Raw genomic sequence first — 24,990 nt, forward strand, 5'->3', positions numbered from 1 at the left:
GGTTCGTCTGTTCTGAAAGAAAGGCATCAGCTGCTGAGTGTCTGTAGAGCACCCAGGAAGCCCAGAACCCTGTGCAGACTGTCAGGGAGGAGCCACAAGGCAGAAGTACAACATCCAGTTTGCAATTAACTTACCATCTAGTTTGAGAACAGTGCTTTTCCTGCAAAAGGTGTTTACTCACTACTTTTTTTTAATATAATTTACAAGCATAGTTCTAAAATATGTTTAAAAAATAGATGACCTCTTTCTGTTGCTTTTAGATACCTCATATTATCAGATATCTCATTTAAACTTAGAACCCAACTGTAATATTTAGGGATCTTTTTGACATGCAAAGCTCTTCACACTGGTGCTGTACCTACCTTTCCAGGCCTCACGTGTCCCTCTTCTCCTTGACCCTCCTATATTTCTTTAAAATGTTGACACAAGGGAGAAGATACAGCGTGTTTTGCACTTAGTTCATGACTTTCTGGATTTTTTTTCCTGTGTTTATTCCCTAAATGCTACAGTTGTGATTCTCACATACCGGTGAAATGTGTCATGATTGATAAGATGTTACAATTGAGTTAAAGTACCAAAATTTGTAAGTGATATGCTTCTGTCATTATTAGAGTAAATTCAAAATACCCCTAAGCTATGGCCCTGTGTGGTGGCTCATGCCTGTAATCCTAGCACTTTGGGAGGCCGAGTCAAGCAGATCTCTTGAGGTCAGGAGTACTAGACCAGCCTGGCCAACATGGTGAAACCTCATCTCTACTAAGAATACACATACACACACACGTACACACACACACAAAGAGTTTGCCAGGCATGGTGGCAGGCGCCTGTAATCCCAGCTGTTTTGGATGCTGAGACAGGAGAATCGCTTGAACCCAGGAGGCAGAGGTTGCAGTGAGCTGAGATCAAGCCACTGCACTCTAGCCTGGGTGACAGAGTGAGACTCTGACTAAAAAAAAAAAAGAAAAAAAAGTTAAACCAAAGTCACCAGAACTCACCTTTATTCGAATTGGCTTTGTAAATGAGAGCGGAAAGGGAACATGCGCCATACACCTGGTATGTGTGTAAGGCGGGACAAAAGAAGTTGAGGACCACTGCTTACCCAAACTGACCAACTTGCATATCTGTAAAGCAAGATGCTTTCTCATTGCTTTACTTTGCACTCACTGCCTCCCCTCTACCTGGAGTATCCTCATCTCACTTGTCTAGCTGTTGAGCACCTTTGTATCCTTCAAGGCTCAGCTGAAGTGTCATCTCCTCCATGGAGCCTTCAGTGATTTTCTTCAATGGCCCTGCTCTCACCTTGTCAAAGTTTAAGCACTCTGCATTCCCATGACCCCAGTGCAAATCTCTGTAAGAGCACCAGTCCTAATGGACTGTAGTCTTCTGTATCCCTCTCTGTCCCCTACCTCCCAGACTATTTGTTTTTGCAGGTAAGGATTGTGAAGTGTTCCTTTTTCCGTTCCCAGATTTTAACATGAGGTCTGGTGCAGTGGGGCACTCAGTTATGCCTCAAATGAACCAAATAAGTAGAATGACTGTTCAGATCTGCCTGTCATTCTTTTGCTCCCTAGCCCTGTATAATATCATGTGGTATTGGTTCGACTAAAATAACCACAATAACCTAATCTAAGCTCCAAGGGAACTGCTAGCTGAGCAGTTTGGGGTTGGGCAGATGAGTTACTGGAAAAGCTATAATTCCTAAGAGGAAGTACTGGCTAAAGTACAGAGAGAAGAACCTTGGATAAGTACATTCTACTCTACACCAACTTCCCCTACCTTTTTTTAAAAAACACTTTTTTCCTGCTTTTTGTTTGTTTGTTTGTTTACTATTACCTTTTTTACATATACCCTAACTGTACCCAGATATTGACATGTATCCCATCCCCACCCCCCACTCCCACAATTCATGAGCCTCATGGAAATGAATGCTGGCATATGCCAACCCTGTCTCATATCCAGCCTTCAGGTCAAACAACTGGAGCTTTGTCCCAAATCAACAATACTTACTGAGAAAATGAGATATCCACATTAAAATGTGACAAAACTCTGTGTGTGTGATTGTAAGAAAAAAGCGGTGGGTCTTTTAATTGCTCTAAAAGGTCAGGACTCTATCTTACCTTCTCATTCAAAAGGCATTTATTAATCCCAAGTCAGACATTTGACCCTTGGAACTAAAGGTAGGCATGTAAAGACCACTTTTTGTTCATATTTATGACTGATTTCACCATTTTCCTGGCATATTTGAATTACATTATTGAATCTTCCAAATTTGGATGTCAACTCCTTTAACAAGAAGATCCAAAAGTGACTTCAAAGATGATGTACACTGTGTGACTCTGATTATTTCTCTGTATCCTGTAGTGGCCGTCCCACAGGCGGAAGCACTGACCGCATCCAGAAGTTGCGGAAAGAGTATTATCAGGCTCGGAGGGAAGGTTTCCCTTTATATGAAGACAATGAAGGAAGAGCAAGGCCGTCTGAGTATGACCTTCTCTGGGTAAGCTCATGCATGATTTCAATCACTGAATTCATCTTTTCTAAGAATGTTTAGAGCAGAAGAACACGGTCAAGAATGTTCTGTACGTATCAGATTATATTTAGGTTTCTTGGGCTTCATAGATAGGAACATTACCCAAACCACAGGCGTATTCTCCAACAGAAACTGTTTATGGAAATCAAACCCCATGAATGTGCAGTAGTTCATTCTGATTGCTCTCATACTTCCTGTTATATGCCAACTGATTTGGGGGAGGCATAAGTTAGCTACTTTAAAGAGGACAAGGGATCTTGGTCACCATCTACCGAGCTTTGATTATTGCAACACAAGCCATCTCTCCTTTGGAAAATAGTGATTAGAAGTAAATTTCAAAAGGGTTATTGTCAGACATGTCAGTTGTTTGTTTATTGGATCTGAGCACTTCACATTCTGCTATCTTACGGGCATGCTAGGATGGATTTGTTTTGCGATAAGGGCAGTTTTTGTATTAGAGGATTCTTTTTGCTAAATCCTTTGACATTCAGGGAACAAAAAAGAATATAGTGACCACTGAAGAAAAACTCACTGGGTTTTTTCAGGGTGGCACGATTCCCTCTCGTGTTGTTTTTAAGAAGCAAGTCTGTGCCTCCATGATGCACTTAACTCTTGAGCACCCACAAAAATGCCCAGGAAGAGGGTGCTTAGAATTGCATGAAATGTGCTCATCAGATACATAGAACAGTGCCTGACATAGAGCTGGTGCTCAGTAATTGTTAGTTCTTGTTACTGGCATTGTTATCAGAGCAGAGCTGAATATGATAATAGCAGTGTCCTTGCTGGGGTTCAGTTCTCACTCACCCTCTAATGATTTCTGCCTTGTACTACACCTTATAGTGCTGCTCTGAGAACCAGGTAGGGGACTCGGTTATCCCTGATGCCCATGAAAGACACCGGCTCCTGTGAAAGGCAAATCTATGAAGGCAGGTTTCCTTTCCTGAGTTTCACACTCATGTTTATGCTCATAAGGTCAGGGTGGGGAGAATAGAGACTGACGACTGAGCTGATTCCCTCTAGTTCTTACATCTGTGTGGGGGGCCTGTCATGCATGCATCTCTACACTAGGGTGTGAAAATCAGTGTCAGGATCCACCACTGTTGGGCAGAGCAACCGAAACTCCTCAGCCCAGAAGATTGCACGTGTATAATGGAGTTTCCAAACCCTAATCAGAAGTGCACAGTGCAGATGGGCGGTCTCAAGCCAAGTGGCTTCAGCCTTGTGGGAGAGAGGCAGTCTGAGACTATGGATCAGAACAAACAGCTATTTATTGGTTGTATTACAGATGTTAGGATTAAACAGAATGACACCCAGAGTGATGGGAAAACGTGTCTCTTAGCTTCTCTGTAGCAGAAGAGCAAGATTTCCACAGAATAACAGATTAGATAACAATTCAGTTTCAAACTTGATCAAGATCGATTTACTGCCTCTGACAAGAGATGTGAGCTACTTGTTAGGTAAGGCTCAGCTCCCTCCATAAGCCAAACAAGCAGTAAAATAAAGGAAAGTCATTTCCACTGTACCCAAAACAGAACACCATGTCCAGTGCATTGAAAAGTGCTCTATCTCAAAACCACTGTGAATTCCTATGAGCAAAATAAGACAAATAATTTTAGACAAAGTAGTCCTGGTTGTTTTGACCTTATTTTATATGATTTCCTTACATCAAGCTGAAAGGATGAAGGTGGTTAACTTTCATGAGACTTGAAGTTTCCTCTGACCCTCACCAAACCTGAGCAAGATAACTGTACCCTTGGGTGCTCCCTTTTTTAACGATTCTATTTTTACGCCAAGTAAACGTGTAACCAGACCATCTAGTGAGCAAAGAAGTATCTCTAGTTTAATTTGTGTTTCCCATGCTCCGGTGTGTTGAGCTCTGCCAAAAGTGACTGATTTTATGTTTCCCAGACAATTGGGGTCTGAGGCTTCCCAAAGGGATGCTTGGGAAATGCACTGCCATAAAAGGTGAGTGTTCTTTGTTACTGCCTGAGATACTCCAAGCCAGGGATTAGAATCTCAGCATCCTTTCCTCTCCTCTCCCCACGCCAAGGAAAAACACTAGTGTCTTTTGTTCAGCGTAGGCCTGAGAAATTATACTGTTGTCTTGCCACTTTTGGAGAGATCTAGGAAAGCAAGTTTAGAAAGTTAACATTTCATTCCTGTCAGGCGGCCAGACCCAACAAAGCAGCTTTTATGAGATTATGGTTCCTAGAAAGGCAGGTCTTCAGCATCACCACCAGGGCACTTGCTAAAATCAGACCACAGTCATATGAAGGGGAAGAATGGGGCCCAGGAGAGACCCCCAAGGGATGTGTCAGGTTGTCATCAAGGATTCTGATCCACAATTCTAAAAATAGGACATTGACTTCAATCCCTTGAGTAAACACTAAAGCAGTCCCACTCCTCTAACAAAACCACTGTGTGGATCAGCATCATCAGAAATATTGTTATGAACTTAGAACTCCCCCAAGGCCAGAGCCTCTGGTTGAGAGGCCTGATGAGTGTTTTCTGGAGTCATTCTGTACTGGGGAACTTCTGAACTATCGAGAAGGAAATTATAAAGATAAGTTACCTAACAACTACTTGTAAACTCATTTAAAAATAGGCCAGCAAGAATGAAAGTATGCTCACAAAAGTCTTCAAGGCCAAAATAATGAGAATAATCCCTTGAAAGCTTATTAGGGTCTATGAATATTTTTAAATATATATATAAATATATATGACTAATACTTTTTCTTTGGCTGGCCCTGGGCTTTCTAGATCTTCACAGACCAAATTGTATGTAGTTCTCTACCAGTATTGCACCTGCCCGGTGGCCTGGAGTCTAAGATTTCTCTTACTCCTCCCTTGGGTTCTCACTTGCTTTCATACCTGTCTTCTCTCCCCTCTCCCCTCCCCCTTATCCTTCCCCTCTCCCCTCTCTCCTCCCCTCTGCCCTTTCCCCTCCCCTCTCCCCTCTCTCCTCCTCTCTCTTCTCTCCCCTGACTCCTATTACATTTTAACAAATATTTGCTAAATCTTAGTGTAGACCAGGTGCTGGTAATAAGAATATGACATTACTTCTACCTTGGAGAAACTCCGGATCTAGCCAGGAAAAGATCTAAGCCCAAGCAAAATAGAACAATAATTTATGTGATAAATGCTATAGTATAGCGAAGTATTAGCTTCTATATGTACTAAGAGAGAGTAGTTAATTCTGTTGGAGGTGCATAGTTGGAGACAGAGTGCTGGGAAAACTATAGGGACATTTTGGGAATTGTCTCAGTTGACATACTTTCTTCCTTTATTCTCAAATTTGTTGGATTATTTTTTCCCTTTTCCAAAAGATCTCCTGATTTATTCACTTTGTTTTAAAATAAATGAATACACACAGACTGTAAGGTTTGTAAATATGAACCTGAGACCTTAAAATCTTTTCAACTGCTCTGTTTTGTAACTGTTTTCCCATCTTACTCTGAAAAGCTGTAAAGAACAAGTTGAAAAAATTTCAGTGGCTGCAAGTGAAACAGTCTGGTGAGTTTTTATAGGCCCAATTAAGTAAGCAAGATGTACTAGCTGTGAAGTGTTAATATTTGCCAGAAGAAAACATAATACCTGTTATCTGCTGGTATTTTATTTTTTATAAAACTTAAGATAGTCCTCTGACAACGGGCTGCTTTTTTCTTAGCGGATAAAGCTGCTCTGCTTGTTTAACAGCAGCATGAATATCCTGTAAATAATTCTAGCAATGAGATGCCTCTGAAGTTTTCTAAAAATATTAGTGCCTTTATTGTTGTCTTTTTCAAGAGCTGAATAGCAGTATCATTATCCCCCCACCCAACCTTCTTTTTTTATATAGTTTAAGTTCTAGGGTACATGTGCACAACATGCAGGTTTATTACATATGTATACATGAGCTATGTTGGTGTGCTGCACCCATTGACTCATCATTTACATTAAGTATATCTCCTAATGCTATCCCTCCCCCCTCCCCCCTCCCCCCTCCCTGTTACCCACAATAGGACCCGGCATGTGATGTTCCCCTTCCTGTGTTCAAGTGTTCTCATTGTTCAATTCCCACCTCTGAGTGAGAACACGCAGTATTTGGTTTTCTGTTCTTGCGATAGTTTGCTGAGAATGATGGTTTCCAGCTGCATACATGTCCCTACAAAGGACACGAACTCATCCTTTTTTATGGCTGCATAGTATTCCATGGTGTATATGTGCCACATTTTCTTAATCCAGTCTGTCACTGATGGACATTTGGGTTGATTCCAAGTCTTTGCTATTGTGAATAGTGCCGCAATAAACATACGTGTGCATGTGTCTTTATAGCAGCATGACTTATAATCTTTTTGGTATATCCCCAGTAATGGGATGGCTGGGTCAAATGGTATTTCTAGTTCTAGATCCTTGAGGAATCGCCACACTGTCTTCCACAATGGTTGAACTAGTTTACATTCCCACCAACATTGTAAAAGTGTTCCTATTTCTCCACATCCTCTTTAGCACCTGTTGTTCCCTGACTTTTTAATGATTGCCATTCTAACTGGTGTGAGATGGTATCTCATTGTGGTTTTGATTTGCATTTCTCTGATGGCGAGTGATGATGAGCATTTTTTCATGTGTCTGTTGGCTGTATGAATGTCTTCTTTTGAGAAGTGTCTGTTCATATCCTTTGCCCACTTTTTGATGGGGTTTTTTTTTTCTTGTAAATTTGTTTGAGTTCTTTGTAGGTTCTGGATATTAGCCCTTTGTCAGATGAGTAGGTTGCAAAAATTTTCTCCCATTCTGTAGGTTGCCTTTTCACTCTGATGGTAGTTTCTTTCGCTCTGCAGAGGCTCTTTAGTTTAATTAGATCCCATTTGTCAATTTTGGCTTTTGTTGCCGTTGCTTTTGGTGTTTTAGACATGAAGTCCTTGCCCATGCCTATGTCCTGAATGGTATTACCTAGGTTTTCTTCTAGGGTTTTTATGGTTTTAGGTCTAACATTTAAGTCTCTAATCCATCTTGAATTAATTTTCGTATGAGGAGTAAGGAAAGGATCCAGTTTCAGCTTTCTACTTATGGCTACCCAATTTTCCCAGCACCATTTATTAAATAGGGTATCCTTTCCCCATTTCTTGTTTTTGTCAGGTTTGTCAACCACCCAACCTTTTTTTTAAAAAAAGTTATTTGGCTAAATTAGAAGAAAGTTTATTTATAAAAGGTTTGTAGACACATGGTTGGGAAGGGAGTACATTTGTTTATATATGGAAAAAAAAAGTGGGAGTTAAGCATCTTAAACTAGCACGATATATCTGTTTCCATTGTCATTAAAAACATGGTGCTGGCCAGGCATGGTGGCTTAAGCCTGTAACCCCAGCACTTTGGGAGGCCAAGGCAGGCAGATCATGAGGTCAAAAGATTGAGACCAGCCTGGCCAACGTGGTGAAACCCCGTCTCTACTAAAAATACAAAAATTAGCTGGGTGTGGTAGTGCACACCTGTAGTCCCAGCTACTTGGGAGGCTGAGGCAGAAGAATCACTTGAACCCAGGAGGCGGAAGTTGCAGCGAGCCGAGATCTGCACTCCAGCCTGGTGACAGAGCGAGACTCCATCTCAAAAAAAATGAAAACAAACAAAAATTGTGCTATATCTCTCTGGCACAGGGGATTGACTCAAGTAAATCATAGTTGGAACAATGAGATGGTTGGGTGAATAAATGTAAACATCTGAAAGATTTGTTCATCCTATTATGAAGACGGTCTAGAAGCCAACTTGAAGAAATGTACTTGACCGCTGATCTGGACAACGAGAGACAAATCCAATGAATTCCACACTTGGAGGAAAGAAAAAACACAATGCTGAGATCATGCTAACCATCTTAAGGAAAGGATTAAAGGTGGAATGTTCTATAGCCAAAGAAGTATAAAAGCCATCAGAAGGTGTTTGGTAAACACCAGGAGAGAAGAGGATGAATACCATCAATGGTCCAGTACCAAAGTGGAGATTTCTATGTATTTTCCTTGTCTGCTCCTTAAAAGCATCTGATAAAAACTAAGTACCTTGATGAACAATTCTGGCTTAGGCAATAGCTCTTATATTCCAAAGAACAGAGACCTAAATCAAACTGACCTGATTCATAGCGGAAATTTTGTTTGCTTATTTAAAAGAAGTCCATAACCACATCCTGGCTTCAGGCAAAGCTGGATCTAGCTCCTGCAGGCAGCCCATTAGGAGTCTCTTTTTTCATCTCTCAGCTTTGCTATTCTCTCTGCAGGCACCATTCTCAACGGGCTACCTGAGGTAGAAAAACAGCCATCCACAGCTCCGACATAACAACTCTGTAGGAGGAGATAGTCTCTGTGTAGATCAGGAAACATCCTGAAGCTGATATTCAGCACAATGCTCATTAGCGCTGATTGACTAAGCCTGGATCACGTGTCCACTTCTGAACCAACTCTCATGGCCAGACAGGTGCAATATTCTTATAGACTAAAACTAGGCCACAAGACCACCCCTGGAACTAGACAATGAAGTCAAATCCACCCAGACTCCATAAATAAGGATAGGTGAAGAGAGAGTCCTCAAAGGAAAATCAAGGTGCTGTTAACAGGGAAAGGGAAAATAGATGGTAGACACAATTACAAATTGTCTACGACAACTTTGAGTTCTAATAATGATATAAACTTCCTTCATCTTCTTAGATTTTCAAGGAAAGAAAAAGAAAAGCCTTCCCTTTGTGTATTCTCATTTTTATCATTAGAATAGATCTATTATCAAACTTAAATTTGCTGCCATTATTTGTTATGTAAAAGGAGAAAGAAAATTGTCTATTGGTTCAGTATCTTTGAACTATCCCAGGAACCCAGATGATGTCACTGAATTATTCATGAGAAATTGTCAGACCTCTGGAATTTATTTCTATAGGCAAATGACATTTTAGTTCACCTCAGACCTGGCAGTTCACCCCAGGACGATCTGAGTACAGATCGTCTCAGCAATACTCTGGGGTACAAATCTGGTCCATAAAGGTTGTAGGGATAGTGAAGGAGGAGGGAACAGTTCACACCAGGAGAAGCAGTAGAATTCTTTGAAAGGAGTAAAGTTGCTCTCTTTCTTTACATAGAGTTGCTCTATTTATATCTTCATGGATTATTGTCTTGTGACAAGCACATATTCTGTTCTTAACACCTTTAAAAGGTGGGGTGGGGTAAAGAATTAGAGCCATTAAATGTTTGTATCCAGGCCAGGCACAGTGGCTCATGCTTGTAATTTCAGCACTTTGGGAGGCCGAGGTGAGAGGATCACTTGAGCCCAAGAGATTGAGACCAGCCTGGGCAACATAGTCAAACCTGTCTCTACAAAAAGATACCAAAATTATCGGGGTGTGGTGGCATGCATCTGTGATCCCAGCTACACGAGTGGCTGAGACAGGAGGACTGCTTGAGTCCAGGAAGTCAAGGCTGCAGAGATCCATAATCATGCCACTGCACTCCAGCCTGGGCAACAGAGCAAGACCCTTTCTCAAAAAAAAAAAAAAAAAAAAAAAAGTCTGTATCCATAGAGTGCTGCCGTTGCGCTGCTGCCACACAATGGGCAATCCCTTCTCAGTTGATGAGCCTTCTTGAGCTCCATCCCAATGGTTCCCACCCAATGGTTGATTTTATCAACACATCTTTTGATTTCCAAAAACAGTGGAACTGAGGATTGGAAGCAATACCAAGGCACAGAAAAAGAAGAGAGAAAACCAGGTCTGTACGTATGTGGGTTTTAGAAAGGCCTGAAGTTTTATTGAACTTGGTATGGGTAACACATCAATACCACTGGAAGAGTTGAGATTTTGCTCACTTAGATCTGAGCAAGTAGTAAAACAAAAAGAAAAAAAAAATTGACAAAAGAGGACAAAATACACATTTTTTTTGTTTTGTTTTGTTTTTGTTTTTGTTTTGGTTAGTGGCTTTGGCCCTTTTATATTTCAGTGTGTCGTCCACAGGAATTTGTTGACACATAAGCTATATGGGAGAAGATCTGGACTATACAACATGTGAGTGAATGTCTAGCTTTTAAATATAGCAGAAATCATTTTTGAAAGGAAGCAACATGTTTACAGGCAGTCCCCAACATAGAAATAAACTGTGTTCCAGAAGTCCATTTAGAAGTTGGCAATTTAGAAGTAGGAATGGATTTTTCCCATAGGGAAAAAATATATATATTGTTTGTTAGGGTCCCAAACCAGTCTACAAAAACCCACTAAAAGCCAATAACCTTGTGCTAATCACAGAACAAAAACCTGGAAGCAGAAACGGAGATATCTAAGCCAGGGGAGGAATAGGAAATTTTCTTTCCCCCTCCCTTCTTTCCTGGACACAATTTTTTGGGATACTCTCTGCACCTTTCCCATCTACTGGTCTTTAAGTCTGTTTCCCCAGGTTCCCTGACTCTTAATTCCCCTACCTCCGCATCATGGCACCCCAGTTAAGCCCGCTCCTCCCCTAAAGCGTTCAGGCATCCAGAGTTACTTCTCTGCCCCATCCCTCAACAAAGTTACCATTCTCAGTACAGATCGTCTCAGCAATACTCTGGGGGACAAAACTGATCCATAAAGGTTGTAGGGATAGTGAAGGAGGGAACAGGAGAGAGGCTAATGGAATGTACTCCCGGAACAGGAGTGTTAGGGCTATTCCTGATGCTCTGTTACTACTATCCTAGCCTCTGGATTCTCCGGCACTTCTCTTTCCATGTATGGAGCCCAAGCTTCCACAGAGCTCCCTGTCTGACACTGCCTATGGGCAGTGACCTGATCCTGAGAGTGGATCTGATTTCTCCAGCAAACTGGCCCTTTCTCCAAAGGAAGCCTTTTGTTTCTGAGTCTGCCCTCTGCAGCCCAAGGGCCAGTTGCTACAACTAACATGGGCCATGATGCCTCAGCCCTGCTTGAAAATCTGCCCTGATAAGATAGCTCTTCTAAACTACTCCTGTCCACTCATCCTGTCTTTCAAAACACACAGATGTCTAGAGTTTTAGAACTAGTAATTTCGCAGGTATGGGAAGCATTTTAGCACAGGAGACTCCGAAGCTAGGCTGCTTGAGTTCACATCCAGGCTGTACCCATTACTCACTAGGTAAATTTGGGCAATTTATTTTACCTCTCTGTCTCCTTTAGAAGTGAGATAATAGTACTATCTCCTTGAAGTACTATGACACATACATGATTACATGTAAAGTATTTAGAATAGTGTCTAAACATGTAGGAAGTGTCAATAAACATGAGGAATTTTTAAATGGTACACATATCAAGGTTTTTTGAAATAACACATTCGATTGGCCAGATAGCCCTTCTGTCGTAGTCATTATTGGAGCTCCTGCGCCTCTTTGGTTATTCCAGAGCTCTCGGACATTATACAGCACACAAAGCCTTGAGGGTGGTCTTCACATCCTGCTCCCTCTGGTTACCACTGAGATGCCCAGAGTCACTTCAGGTGGTAACTGTGAAGCTTGGTCATCAGGCACTTCTAGCAAATTCCATTGGTCCAAAGGTCAATATCTATTTCCCTCTCTCCCACACACATACTTTTCCTTCAAAAGTACATTCCTTTCATCCCTGACCCTGGGGGCACACCTAATCTCCTTAATGAGCTTATGCTAAAATCAAAGACCAGAAGAAAGTTGACTTCTAGCAGCTTCTGCCTGCAGCTCTGCAAAAACCCTGAAGCAAAGAAATACCAGGGTCCAGTTAAGCACTTAAAATAGGAGGGTGAGATACAAAGAGAATATATACAAATTATTTACTCAATAAATTATACTACCTCCAGATTGTTAATAAAAATGGCATCATTTACTCAGTGCTGACTCTACCTTATTTAAGCATCCCATATACTAGCTCTGTGAGGTAGGTATCTTTAATCCAGTTTTATAGATGAGAAAACAAAGGTTCCAAGACCTTCCCTCAAGGCCACACAATCATTAGCAAAGCTGATTTTCAAATCTCTACTGACTCCCGGTGAAAAGAGAAAGGAAAGCTCCTATTGCTGGTGTTGAGATACTTCTTAATATAAGATGTTTGAAAGAAAGAAAATGTGTGAATATTCATCCATAAGCACTATGAAAACTGTCTTCTACCTTTGTTGAACTACTCTTGAATTATCACTCTTAATTTGTTTTTGAACCCACTAATATTGAACCAAAATCAAAGTGTGGTGTTATCAGTCCTCTTTCAAAGTCTAAATGAAATCATTCTTTTTATGCTGTAATCAAATAAGTTACCCATCTCTGGCTCAAACCCAAACCTAAATAGCAAAGAGCAGAAAAAGAAAGTTCAGGAACACATGATTTTTCCATAGTATGTCAAAAAACCCTATGCTATACTTCCATTAAAGTGAAAAAAGAACTCTTTCTGCTTTTAATGAGCAATTAATTCCAGTTCAGGATGTCGAGTTTAGAATAGGTTAACTTCCCCCAAACCACAGCCGTTTGTATTGGATCATAGTTAAAAACCCCAAATTCCAACTTCTACAATAATAACATTCTTTTCTTCTACTGCAATGGGAGAAATGACCATTTTATGTAACATAAGAAAAACTATAGCAGAAACCCCTATGAATTCCAGATTTCTTAAACTGTTCTCAAAGCTGTTTAAAATCAGTTGGGTACATTTTATTTTAGCAGTGCTTAAATGTTCTAAAATAAACTTTGGGTACTAAATTAAAAAATGAAGATGTCTGGAGTCGAAGATAGGAATATCTATCTAACTGGTATTTATAGTACATGTATCACTTAAGTTTGACAACAATTAAAACTCCACAGAAGCCATGTTTGTGTTCAGATCCTGTGGCCTGGGATGTCCCCTCACACAGCGTCCTGACTGTAACCAACCAATCAGGTCACTACAGCGGCCATCTTGTTCTTTCAGTTTAAGGAAATTTTTGACTGACAGTCGTTCTGAGATTTAACATCATTTGGTTCTTATTAAATTGTAACTAGTTTGGTGTTGTGATGGGAAAAAGAAAATTCACAGGAAGCTTACCTCTGAAAGGAAGACAGACAGCACACTTGGATCAAAGAAAACCCTAAAATGAGAATGGTCACTGCGGTAGTATTGGAATTGCCATTCTCCACAAGAAAAATGACCACTTTCGAATGCAATTGCAATGACGCATACTAAAGTCTATGACTTTCCAGCCCTCCCATGGATCTCATTAATGTCTTTGTATTTCATTCTGAGCCTTGAAATCACAGTGCTAAATTTTCGGAGTGTTTATGAAAAAGTACAAAAGTTGATACCACTGAATTTTAGCGAGGCTAACAGGAAAACTTCCCATGTATTTTAGTAAATGATCTAAGAAGAAGGGATATAATGTTGCTATTATAAACCATTGAAAAATAGTCTCTTTTCTACTTTCCAGATAAGGCTTTTGTGAAGCAGTGGAATATTTAGGTTTTATCTCCATGAAGCTTTCTTCAAATGATCATTCCATGTCATCTGTCACTCACAGACATAGCTCCATTCCCTAAGCAGCGAAGTCAAAGTTGCACATGAGAGAAACTTATTTTCTGCAATTTTCCATTCCTTCGTTGGTTTTTTTATTCAGTGAATACTCAGCAATTTATGAATGCCTAGGAAAGTGTACATCGAGCCTGACAATTGTACCATCAACACTTACCTCCAAGGAAAGAAAACTTAATTGGTGTATGTTTGTATCTTTAAGCCTGTGTGTGTGCACAAAGATGTATGATTTGAAGTTTCTCCTTTACAGAAACAGAAGGAAATGTTGTAGGAGAAAGACAATCCCCATCATGACCTGATGTCTTTTCTTTAGTGAACCTTCTGGCTCACTCTATAATATTAGATACCCCCAAACCATGTGGAGACACCTCCGTTTTTCTCTTTTGTTTTCCTATCATCACTAATTGCTAGAGTCACAGACTGTTTCTGAAGAGCAAATTTATTTTAGTTTTAAGTTTTTATATCTATCATCTACTTTTTTTCTTTTTTTTCTTTTTTTTTTTTTTTTTTTTTTTTTTTTTTTTTTTTGTATGAACCAGGTTTCCTGTTTTCTATGCAATTCCCTTTGCAGTAATTTCCCAGATTTAAATTGCCAGGCGTGCTTCAGCAGCAATGCACAATACGTGTATGTGGTTATAAGGGAATCAGAGACTCACATTTCAGAGGAGGAAATCGTGGTCTCACAATTAATGTGAATGATAGCAGGAAGGAATCTGTGAAGTAGTACTTGAATTGATGATCGGAAAAAAAAAAAAAAAACACGGCTTTAGGAGGTTGTGGCTTTCGTGCAGTTCTAGAACTATTTTGCCTTTTCCCAATTTCAGAAAATGGATAACTTTCTCCTTTCTATGTAAGGATGTATCTATATAAGGTTAAAAAGTCTCATCCCTAAATACATGATGATGCGGGGAGCAGACGACAGGCAAACAGGAAAGAGCTGACGTTTCTTATCAAGCATTCAAATCTTCCCCTTTGTTGATTCATAAGAAAATTTGAGTATCTTCCCATTTAGAAACTTAAGAGTTTCCTGGCTTTCTTAAAGATTGTATCATCAAAATAAGAAGAAAACTTGTTAATATCCTATCATCAATTAAGGAAAAGAATAGTTATTTTCACTTATGTTCTGTCACTTTGGCCCCAGGATTGGAGAACAGAATTTCAAAGTGTGTGGTTCCTTAGTCATACATTCATTTATTAATTAATGTGGTAGACCTTTACTCAGTGACAACCTTGTGCCAGACATTTACTTGACTCTGAGGAATCAAAAGTGAATAAGGAGTTCATGTCTGCTGGGAAAGGCAGACAGGAAACATAATTTCAAATATAATGAGATATTTAGGAGTAGTTATGCAGGAAGAAATTGATAAGTGAATGCATAGGAAAGAGAGACTAACCAAGAATTAACGAGATAGATTTGCTTTTATCCCTGTGAAGTTTTCCCTTGTGTGTTCAGCCTTGCCTTTTGTCTGCATTTAGGGCTGTCTGCCTCCAAAGTAAGCTACTAAATCTAAACAATTGCCCTTTGTAATTTTGAAACAAATGTAAAGTGGCTTTTATCACATGTTTCATGATGATACTTTTCTTTATGCCCAACCTGTCCTTTTGAGGATTTGAGCATTTCTGCATCATACTGTCCCAAATACCAACCAAGATCAGCCCTAGAGAAGTTTTTCTAACTGTGTGTCACAACTTATTCGATGATCATACCATCAATTAGTTGGTCACTCTTATCATTTCTAAATGATTTTGCATAGGATGTATCACAGGGCATGGCAGGTAGTAAAGATGGGTGTTGGTATGGTTTCTGTTTCACATCCAATGCGGGAACACACACACTTATATTTGGCCATGATGTAAATTGTAAGTCTTCCTATGGCTTATGATTTTAGGAGGCTGAGAAACTCTGGTTTAGACTTTATGTACCATATCTGCTTATTTACTGTTTCCCTTATGAGAACCCACATGGTACTGTTTCACATTAGGAACTAAAAATTTTTAAATAAACATTATTAATAAATCTTATCTGAAACACATAATGAATGGCACATAGTTTGCTTTTCTTGTTTATATCTGTGTATCAATATAGATAGATACATATGGATAGAAATATAGAGACACAAGTTGCATATATTTCAATGAATTTTAGTTTAATAGTCAGTGATTTATAAAACTCTTAAATAAACATGTTGAAAGAGGTTACAACTATAAAGTCAGAAATATGTGGATATACTTGGCATACTCCAGGCTTTCTTTATTCTCCTGAAAATTACTGTCTTTTATATTTAACACTTTATTATTTTTCTTACAGTTCTATTTTTTTTTACTTTAATTTTAGGTTTGAGGGTACATGCAAAGGTTTGTTACATAGGTAAACTCATGTCACAGGGGTTTGTTGGACAGATTATTTCATCACTCAGGAATTAAGCCCAGTACCCAATAATTTACCTTTTCTGCTCCTCTCCCTCCCCCGACCTTCCACCCTCAGATAGACCCCAGTGTCTCTTGTTTCTTTGTTTTCATAAGTGCTCATCATTTAGCTCCCACTTATAAGTGAGAACATACAGTACTTGGTTTTCTATTCCTGCATTAGTTTGTTGAGGATAATAGCCTCCAGCTCCATCCATGTTTGCACAAAAGACATGATCTCATTCTTTTTTATGACTGCATAGTATTCCATGGTGTATATGTGCCACATTTTCTTTATCCAGTCTGTTACTGGTGGAGATTTAGGTTGATTTCATGTCTTTACTATTGTGAATAGTGCTGCAATAAACATTTGCGTGTACGTGTCTTTATGGTAGAATGATTTCTATTCCTTTGAGTATATACCCATAATGAGATTGTTTCAAATGGTGGTTCTACTTTTAGCTCCTTGAGGAATCACCATACTGCTTTCCACAATGGTTGAACTAATTTACAGTCTTACCAACAGTGTATAAGTGTTCCCTTTTCTCCACAACTTTGCCAGCATCTTTTAGTTTTAGATTTTTTAACAATAGCCATTCTGATGGGTGTGAGATGGTATCACATTGTGGTTTTGATTTGCATTTCTCTAATGATCAGCAATATTGAGATTTTTTTCATGTGCTTGTTGGCTTCATGTATGTCTTTTTTTGAAAAGTATCAGTTCATGTCCCTTTTAATGGGGTTGTTTTACTCTTGTAAATTTAAGTTCCTCATAGATGCTGGATATTAAACATTTGTCAGATACATACTTTGCAAATATTTTCTCCCATTCTGTAGGTTGTATGTTTACTCTGTTGATAGTTTATTTTGCTCTGCAGAAGCTCTTAAGTTTAATTAGATCTCATTTGTCAATTTTTACTTTCTTTGTGATTGCTTTTGGTGTCTTTGTCATGAAACCTTTGACTGTTCCTGTGTCCGGGATGGTATTGCCTGGGTTGGCCTCCAGGGTTTTTATAGTTTTAGGTTTTACGTTTAAGTCTTTAATCCATTTTGAGTTGATTTTTGTATATAAGGAAAGGGTCTAGCTTCAGTCTTCTGCACATGGCTAGCCAGTTATCCTAGCACCATTTATTGAATGGTGCTTTTCTCCATTGCTTGTTTTTCTCAGCTTTATCAAAGATCAGGTGGTCATAGGTGTGTACCCTTATTTCTGGGCTCGCTATTCTGTTCCATTGGTCTGTGTGTCTCATTTTATACCAGTACCATGCTGTTTTGGTTACCATTGCCCTGTAGTATACTTTGAAGTTAGGTAACATGATGCCTCCTGCCTTGTTATTTTTATGATTGCCTTTGCTACTTGGTCTCTTTTTGGTTCCATGTGAATTGTAAAATAGTCTAGTTCTGTGAAGAATGTCATTGGTAGTTTGACAGGAATAGCATTGGATCTATAAATTGCTGTGGGCAGTATGGCCATTTAATGATACTGATTCTTCCTATTCATGAACATGGAATGTTTTTCCATTTGTTTGTGTCATCTCTGATTTCTTTGTAACTGTAATTGTAATCTGTTTTGTAATTCTCATTGTAGAGATCTTTCACCTCCCTGGTTAGCTGTATTTCTAGGTATTTTATTCTTTTGGTGGCAGTTGTGAATGGGATTGCCTTTCTGATTTGGCCCTCAGCTTAGCTATTGTTGGCATAAAGGAATGCTAGTGATTTTTGTATCCTGAAACTTTGCTGCAGTTTATCAGCTGAAGGAGCTTTTGGGTTGAGACTATGGGATTCTCTAGATATAAAATCATATCATCTGCAAGCAGAAATAGTTTGACTTCCTATTTGGATGCCCTTTCTTTCTTTTGCCCAATTGCTCTGGCTGGGACTTCCAATACTCTGCTGATCAGGAGTGGTGAGAGAGAGCATCCTTGTCTTGTGCCAGATTTCAAGAGAAATGCTTCCAGTTTTTGCCCATTCAGTATAATATTGGTTGTATGTTTGTCACAGATGGCTCTTATTATTTTGAGGTATGTTCCTTCAAAACCTAGTTTATTGAGAGTTTTTAACATGAAGGGGTACTGAATTTTATCAAAAACCTTTTCTGCATCTATTGAGATAATCATGTGGTTTTTGTCTTTAATTCTGTTTATGTGATGAATCACATTTATTGATTTTTTCTCTTTATTATACTTTAAGTTCTAGGGTACATGTGCACAACGTGCAGGTTACATATATATACATGTGCTATGTTGGTGTGCTGCACCCATTAACTCATCATTTACATTAGGTATATCTCCTAACGCTATCCCTCCCCCTTACCCCCTCCCCACAATAGGACCCGGTGTGTGATGCTCCACTTCCTGTGTCCAAGTGATCTCATATTGATTTTCATATGTTGAATCAACCTTGCATCTCAGGGATGAAGCCTACTTGATCATGATGGATAAGCTTTTTGGTGTGCTGCTGGATTCTGTTTGCAAGTATTTTGTTGAGGATTTTTGCATTAATGTTCATCAGGGATATTGGCTTTAAGCTTTGTTATTGTTGTGTCTCTGCCCAGTTTTAGTATCAGAATGATGCCAGCCTCATAGAATGAGGTGGGGATGAGTTTCTCTTGGGAAGGTGTATGTGTCCAGGAATCTATCCATCTCTTCTAGGTTTTCTAGTTTGTGTACATAGAGGTGTTCATAGTAGCTTCTGATGGTTATTTTTATTTCTGTGGAGTCAGTGCTAATATTCCCTTCATTATTTCTAATTGTGTTTATTTGGATCTTCTCATTTCTTCTTTATTAGTCTAGCTACCAGCCTATCTATTAATTTTTTTCAAAAAAGTAACTTCTGGATTCATTGATCTTGTGAATGGTTTTTCATGTCTCAATTTCCTTCATTTCAGCTCTGATTTTTGTTATTTCTTGTCTTCTGCTAGCTTTGGGGTTGATTCGTTCTTGCTTCTCTAATTCTTCTAATTCTTTCAGTTGTGATGTTAGGTTGTTAATTTGAGATCTTTCTAACTTTTGGATGTGAGCAGATATTACTATGAATTTCCCTTTTAACACTGCCTTTGTTGTGTTCCAGAGATTCTGGTGTGTTGTGTCTTTGTTCTCATTAGTTTTAAAGAATTTTTTATTTCTGCCTTAATTTCATTGTTTGCCAAAAAGTCATTCAGGAGCATGTTGTTTAATTTCCATCTAACTGCATGTTTTTGAGTGGTTTCTTAGTCTTGACTTGTATTTTTATTGCACTGTGGTCCAAGAGTGTGTTTGTTACGATTTTGCTGAGGATTGATTCATGTCCCATTATGTGGACAATTTTACAGTATGTGCCATGTGGTGATAAGAAGAATGTATATTGTTTTGGGTGGACAGTTGTATAGAGTTCTGTCAGTTCCATTTGGTCCAATGTTGAGTTCAGGCCCTGAATATCTTATAAATTTTCTGCCTCGATGATCCAATAATATCAGTAGAGTGTAGGAGTCTCCCATTATTATTGTGTGGGAGTCTATGTCCCTTTGTAAGTAAGTCTCTAAGAACTTGTTTTACAAATCTGGCTGCTACTGTATTGGGTTTATATATATTTAGGATAGTTAGGCCTTGTTGAATTGAACCCTTTACCATTATGTAATGCCCTTCTTTATCTTTTTTATCTTTGTTGGTTTGAAGTCTGTTTTGTGTTAAATTAGGATTGCAACCCCTACTGTTTTCCATGTGCTTGGTAGATTTTCCTCTGTCCCTTTATTTTGAGCCTACAGGTGTCATTTCATGTGAGATGGATCTCTTGAAGACAGCAAGTCATTTGATCTTACTTTTTTATACAGCTTACCATTCTGTGCCTTTTAAGTGAGGTATTTAGCCTGTTTACATTCAAGGTTAATATTGATATGTGTGGATTCGATCCTGTCATCATGTTGTTAGCTGGTTATTATGTTGGCTGTGTGGTTGCTTTATAGTGACACTGGTCTGTGTGTTTTTGTGTTAGCTGGTAGCAGTCTTTCCTTTCTATATTTAATGTTCCTTTCAAGATTTCTTGTAAGGCACGTCTGGTCATAGTGAATTCCCTCAACATTTGCTTATCTGAAAAGGATCTTATTTCTCCTTTGCTTAGGAAGCTTCATTTACCTGGATATAAAATTCTTGGTTGAAGATTTTTTTCTTTCAGAAAGTTGAATATAGGCTGCCAAACTCTTCTGGCTTGTAGGGTTTCAACCGAGAGGACTGCCGTAGCCTGATGGTGTTCCCTTTGTGGGTGACCTGCCCTTTCTCTCTAGCTGCTTTTAACATTCGAAAATCTGATGATCGTGTGTCTTGGGGATGATCTTCTTATGGAGAATCTTGCAGGAGTTATCTGTATTTCCTGAATTTGACCGTTGGCCTGTCTAGCAAGGTTGGGAACATTTTCATGGACGATAGCCTGGAATACATGTTCCAAGTTGTTTGTTTTCTCCTCCTCCCTTTCAAGCATGACTGATTTGGTCTCTTTTCATAATCCCATTCTTTCCAGAGGTTTTGTTCATTTGTCTGACTGTCTTACTTAAAGAATCAGTCTTCAAGCTCTGAGATTCTTTCCTCAGTTTGGTTTATTCTGCTGTTAATACTTATGATTGCATTGTGAAATCCTTCTGTTGTGTTATCCAGCTCTGTCAGACCCATTATGTTCTTTTTTACACTGGCTATTTCATCCTTCAGCTCCTGTATCACTTTGTTGTGATTCTTACATTCCTCAAATTAGGTATTGCCAGCTTACTGAATCTCAATGACCTTCATGCCTATCCATATTCTGAATTCTATTTGTGTCATTCTAGCCAGTTCAGCCTGGTTAAGAACTCTTGTTAGAGACCTTTTTTTCCTAAAAAAAGTTTTGGTGTTACTTCCAAACAACCTGGTGAGGTTGTTTGGAGGACATATGGTACTCCGGCCATTTGAGTTTCCAGAGTTCTTGTGTTGCTTCTTTCTTATCTCTGCATGTGGGTGGTTCCATTTACTGCATTGTAGATTGAGTACAGTCAATAGACTTCTTTTCTGGATGTTTTCACTGGACTGAGGCTTTGTGCAGGGTATTTGAAGCTGACTTCTTATCTCTGGTTTCAGAGGTGGGTATGTTAGCAAGGCATTTTTGGTGTTGAAGCTTTGGAGTGTGATCCAGTAGGTGGCACTTAGGCTTATTAGTCAGTTGGTAGACTCTTGCTTGGTTTTGTGGCTTCCCTGTGTTTCCTCATAGTTGCAGCTGTGTTCCCCCTCAATGCTCCGAAAGTTTGGGTTCTCTCCCTCTTCAGTGCTGGCTGTAGATAATGGCTTGGCACTCCTGGTCTGCCCACTGCAGCTCTGGAGAGATCTGAGTGTTTATGTTCCTCCCCTAACTTAGAGGCAAAAAAAGAAGGGACCTTAGCAGTGATTGTGGCCAAGGGTCTTTTGTTTGTCTCCCGAAGCCTCTGCCCTAGAGAGATGCAGGTCAGTAATCCCTCAGTGGGATGAGGAGGGTCTGTGCTGCAAGCCCAAGCCAGGGATTCCTTGTCTAGTGATGGGTAGTGGTGGGTATGTGGGAACCATGGGAGATGGACTGTCCTCCTCTCCTTGGGTCGACTACAGCTTGTTGGAGGTGTGCTAAAGCACTTGGGTTATTTGCTCCTTCGTCAGTCCAAGGGTTGCAAGGGCACTTCCACTGCAGAGGCAGTGACAAAGAGGCTTTCAGTTGCCCCTGGAGGCTCTCTGTCCAGGGAGTTGCTGAGGTGCTGCTGGCTCAATAGCTCTGACTGGGGATAACTGGAGGCTCAGGCCTGGAAGACAACAAGTTTTTATCATAAAAGTAATACATGCTCTAAAATGTTCAGGTAATTGGTAAAAGTGTTGAAATGAAAATGTAAATTATTCATTATCTGACCACCCAAGAAATGAACACTGTTTATGTTTTAGAGTATTTTCTTTCTATACATACACACACACATATGTATAACTTATGTAGTAATTAAATTGGGATCCTTCTGAATATGCTATATTTAAGCCACTTTTTTAACTGTTATATTTTGAAAATTTCTCATGACATTAAACAGTCTTCAAAAACTGTGAATTTAATGTTTAATGCATTGTATTTTCTAGAAAGGATATTAAGTAATTGGTTAATCACTTTACCATTATTAGACATTTAAGTTGTATTCATTGTTTCTCATAAGTAGTGAAATAATAATTAGCCTTATAAATAAGTATTTGTATTATTGGTTCTTTATCATAAATCAATATAAGATGTTCATTATCTAGTATGAGGCCATGAAATTTATTTAAAATTTGGCACATATTACTCATCTTTCTTATGAAAGTTGTTAAGTTTATATTCTTGCCAGCAGCATATTCATTAATACACTGAACAAATATTAATGGTCTGTTTTATACGGGTTTTAGAGCAACCCTATTAAAATTGTTTGTATTTTTCCTAGTTTTACCAATTTGATGACAGATATCAATTATGTTGTTTTCATTTCTTAATTACAACTGAGAATAAACATTTCATAGGTTTATTGGTCATGTATATTTCTTTTTATGAATTTTCTATTTTTTCTATTATAATGTTTGCCTTTGTCACTCCTAACTTGTTAAGGTTCTTGATGTGGAAAGAAGAATATTAAACCTTTACTGTCAAATTTCATTCAGGGTTTTTTTTTTTTCTAACTTTGTCAATAGATTGTTTAACTTTGTGATACCTTAGAGCTTAAGGACTTTTATTTTTGTGTAAACAAACTTGGGATATTTGATTATATGATTTTTTCTTTTTCTATTAATGTGAGAGTTTATATGAATAGACTAATGTTGAATAGCCCTTGCAGTTCTGAAAAATTAAGTCTATACTTACATGCTGTCTGTTTTTTCCTTTAGAGAGACCTGGGCATGGATTGCTAATATTTCATTACTGAATTTTTATCTTACTTGTAAGTGAAATTGATAAGTAGGTTTTTTTGTTTGTTTCTAACTTTAGCTGTTTTATACAGAAGGGTTACATTACCTTTGCCAGATGATCTGGCTAGCTTTTCATCTGTTTCTGTGCTTTGTAACAACGTCTATAATGTAGGAATTATCTCTTTGTAAAGATTTTAAATAACTCCCATAAAAACATCTACCTTGATCCTCTTTCCTGGGTAATTCTTTGACACCTTTTTCAGCTTTTCTGATAGATACAGATATTTGGAAAAGGAGATTTTTTTTCCTTTACTGAATTTTGGAAATCTGTCTTTTCTGTAAAATTACCTATATTTCTTTGAGATTTTTAACCTTTTAGTGTATTTTATTGTGTTTTCATTTTTTACTTCATTATTTTTACTTCATTAATTATTTTGTTTCCTTAAAAAGAAATGAAACAAACCTACTTTTTGAATTATTCAGCTATTTATTCTATGTACGTCTCAGTATCATTTTAAAACAATATAATTTAAGGCAATGAATTTGCTTTTGAACTTAGTTTAGGTATACTTCTGGAAGTGATAATATGCTAGCATTCTTATTATTTTTTTCTAAGTATTCTAAAATATTAAAGACTTTTTAGTTTTCCTTTGATCAAGAATGATTGATCTTTAAATCAAAGAATTAGGTTTTTTATTTAAGTTTTTATAACTAATGTATGGTTTTAAGCTCTGTAGTCAAGGACAGTGACTTCTCCCATTTTTGCCTGGTGGCATTTATTAAAAGTCGGCATAATATATGGTAACTGTTGTCGTTTAAAAAACTAATTAAATTCAAAATAATGATTTTTCTGTAAATATGTATTCTCTAATAAATACTTATTGAGTGCCTATTATATTCCAGGCACCATGAAGGTGCTGGAGGATAGCAAAGAGCAAAACAGACAAAAATCTCTTGGCTTGTGGTACTGGCACATTAGTAGATAATAAATGTGTGCATACCATATTTCCTTAAATATATATAGTCAGCACCGATTATTATACACACAATAAATTTTTACTAACAGCTTTTCAAAAGGAGAACAAAAAAGAGAAAACCATCACATTAAATGTAAATTTTTACATTAAAAGACATTTCAGTTTTACAAATATTTACGTATGAGAAATGTGTTTCTTACTATTGAGAAAATATAGTAAAACAACCTTATTAATTATACTTTTTGATACTGTAAATACTTATCACTTTTTTTATCTGTTACACACAGATATTAAGTTAAAATTCCCATATACTATTTGATTCTGAGGCCTGTCAGTATCCCTTTTTTCTTAGGTCTATCACTTATTAAAAGTTGAATTGTGCCATTTGATTCATTCTGAGGCTTTTTCTTCCAAAGAAATGTTTAACTCATTTCTATCTGTTATGATAACTGGGATTCTTGTCCTTTCTGTCATCTTGTTTTAGGCTTTGTTTTATATACCCTTTCCTGTTTTCTTACCCCATGTACTATGTGTGTGTGTGTGTGTGTGTGTGTGTGTGTGTGTGTGTGTATAGATATATAGATATATTTTTTTTTTTTTTGAGATGGAGTCTAGCTCTGTTGCCTAGGCTGGAGTGCAGTGGCGCAATCTTGCCTCACTGCAACCTCTGCCTCCCGGGTTCTAGCAATTCTTTGCCTCAGCCTCCAAAGTACCTGGGATTACAGGCACCTGCTA

The 24,990-nt window shown here is 38.3% G+C and overlaps 1 protein-coding gene across 3 annotated transcripts in view; it reads left to right on the top strand.

Moving 5' to 3' along the window:
• Positions 1-24,990, top strand: part of PARD3B (par-3 family cell polarity regulator beta) — a 1,146,560-nt gene that overhangs the window by 1,013,794 nt on the left and 107,776 nt on the right. For all 3 annotated transcript variants that reach the window (XM_010352639.2, XM_030916822.1, XM_010352640.2), the window contains one exon: positions 2,362-2,497. In XM_010352639.2, coding sequence (XP_010350941.1) covers positions 2,362-2,497 — 136 coding nt within the window. The remainder of the gene's footprint in view (positions 1-2,361; positions 2,498-24,990) is intronic.

This window comes from Rhinopithecus roxellana, chromosome 14 (assembly GCF_007565055.1).
Source record: "Rhinopithecus roxellana isolate Shanxi Qingling chromosome 14, ASM756505v1, whole genome shotgun sequence".
Taxonomy (NCBI): Eukaryota; Metazoa; Chordata; class Mammalia; order Primates; family Cercopithecidae; genus Rhinopithecus; species Rhinopithecus roxellana.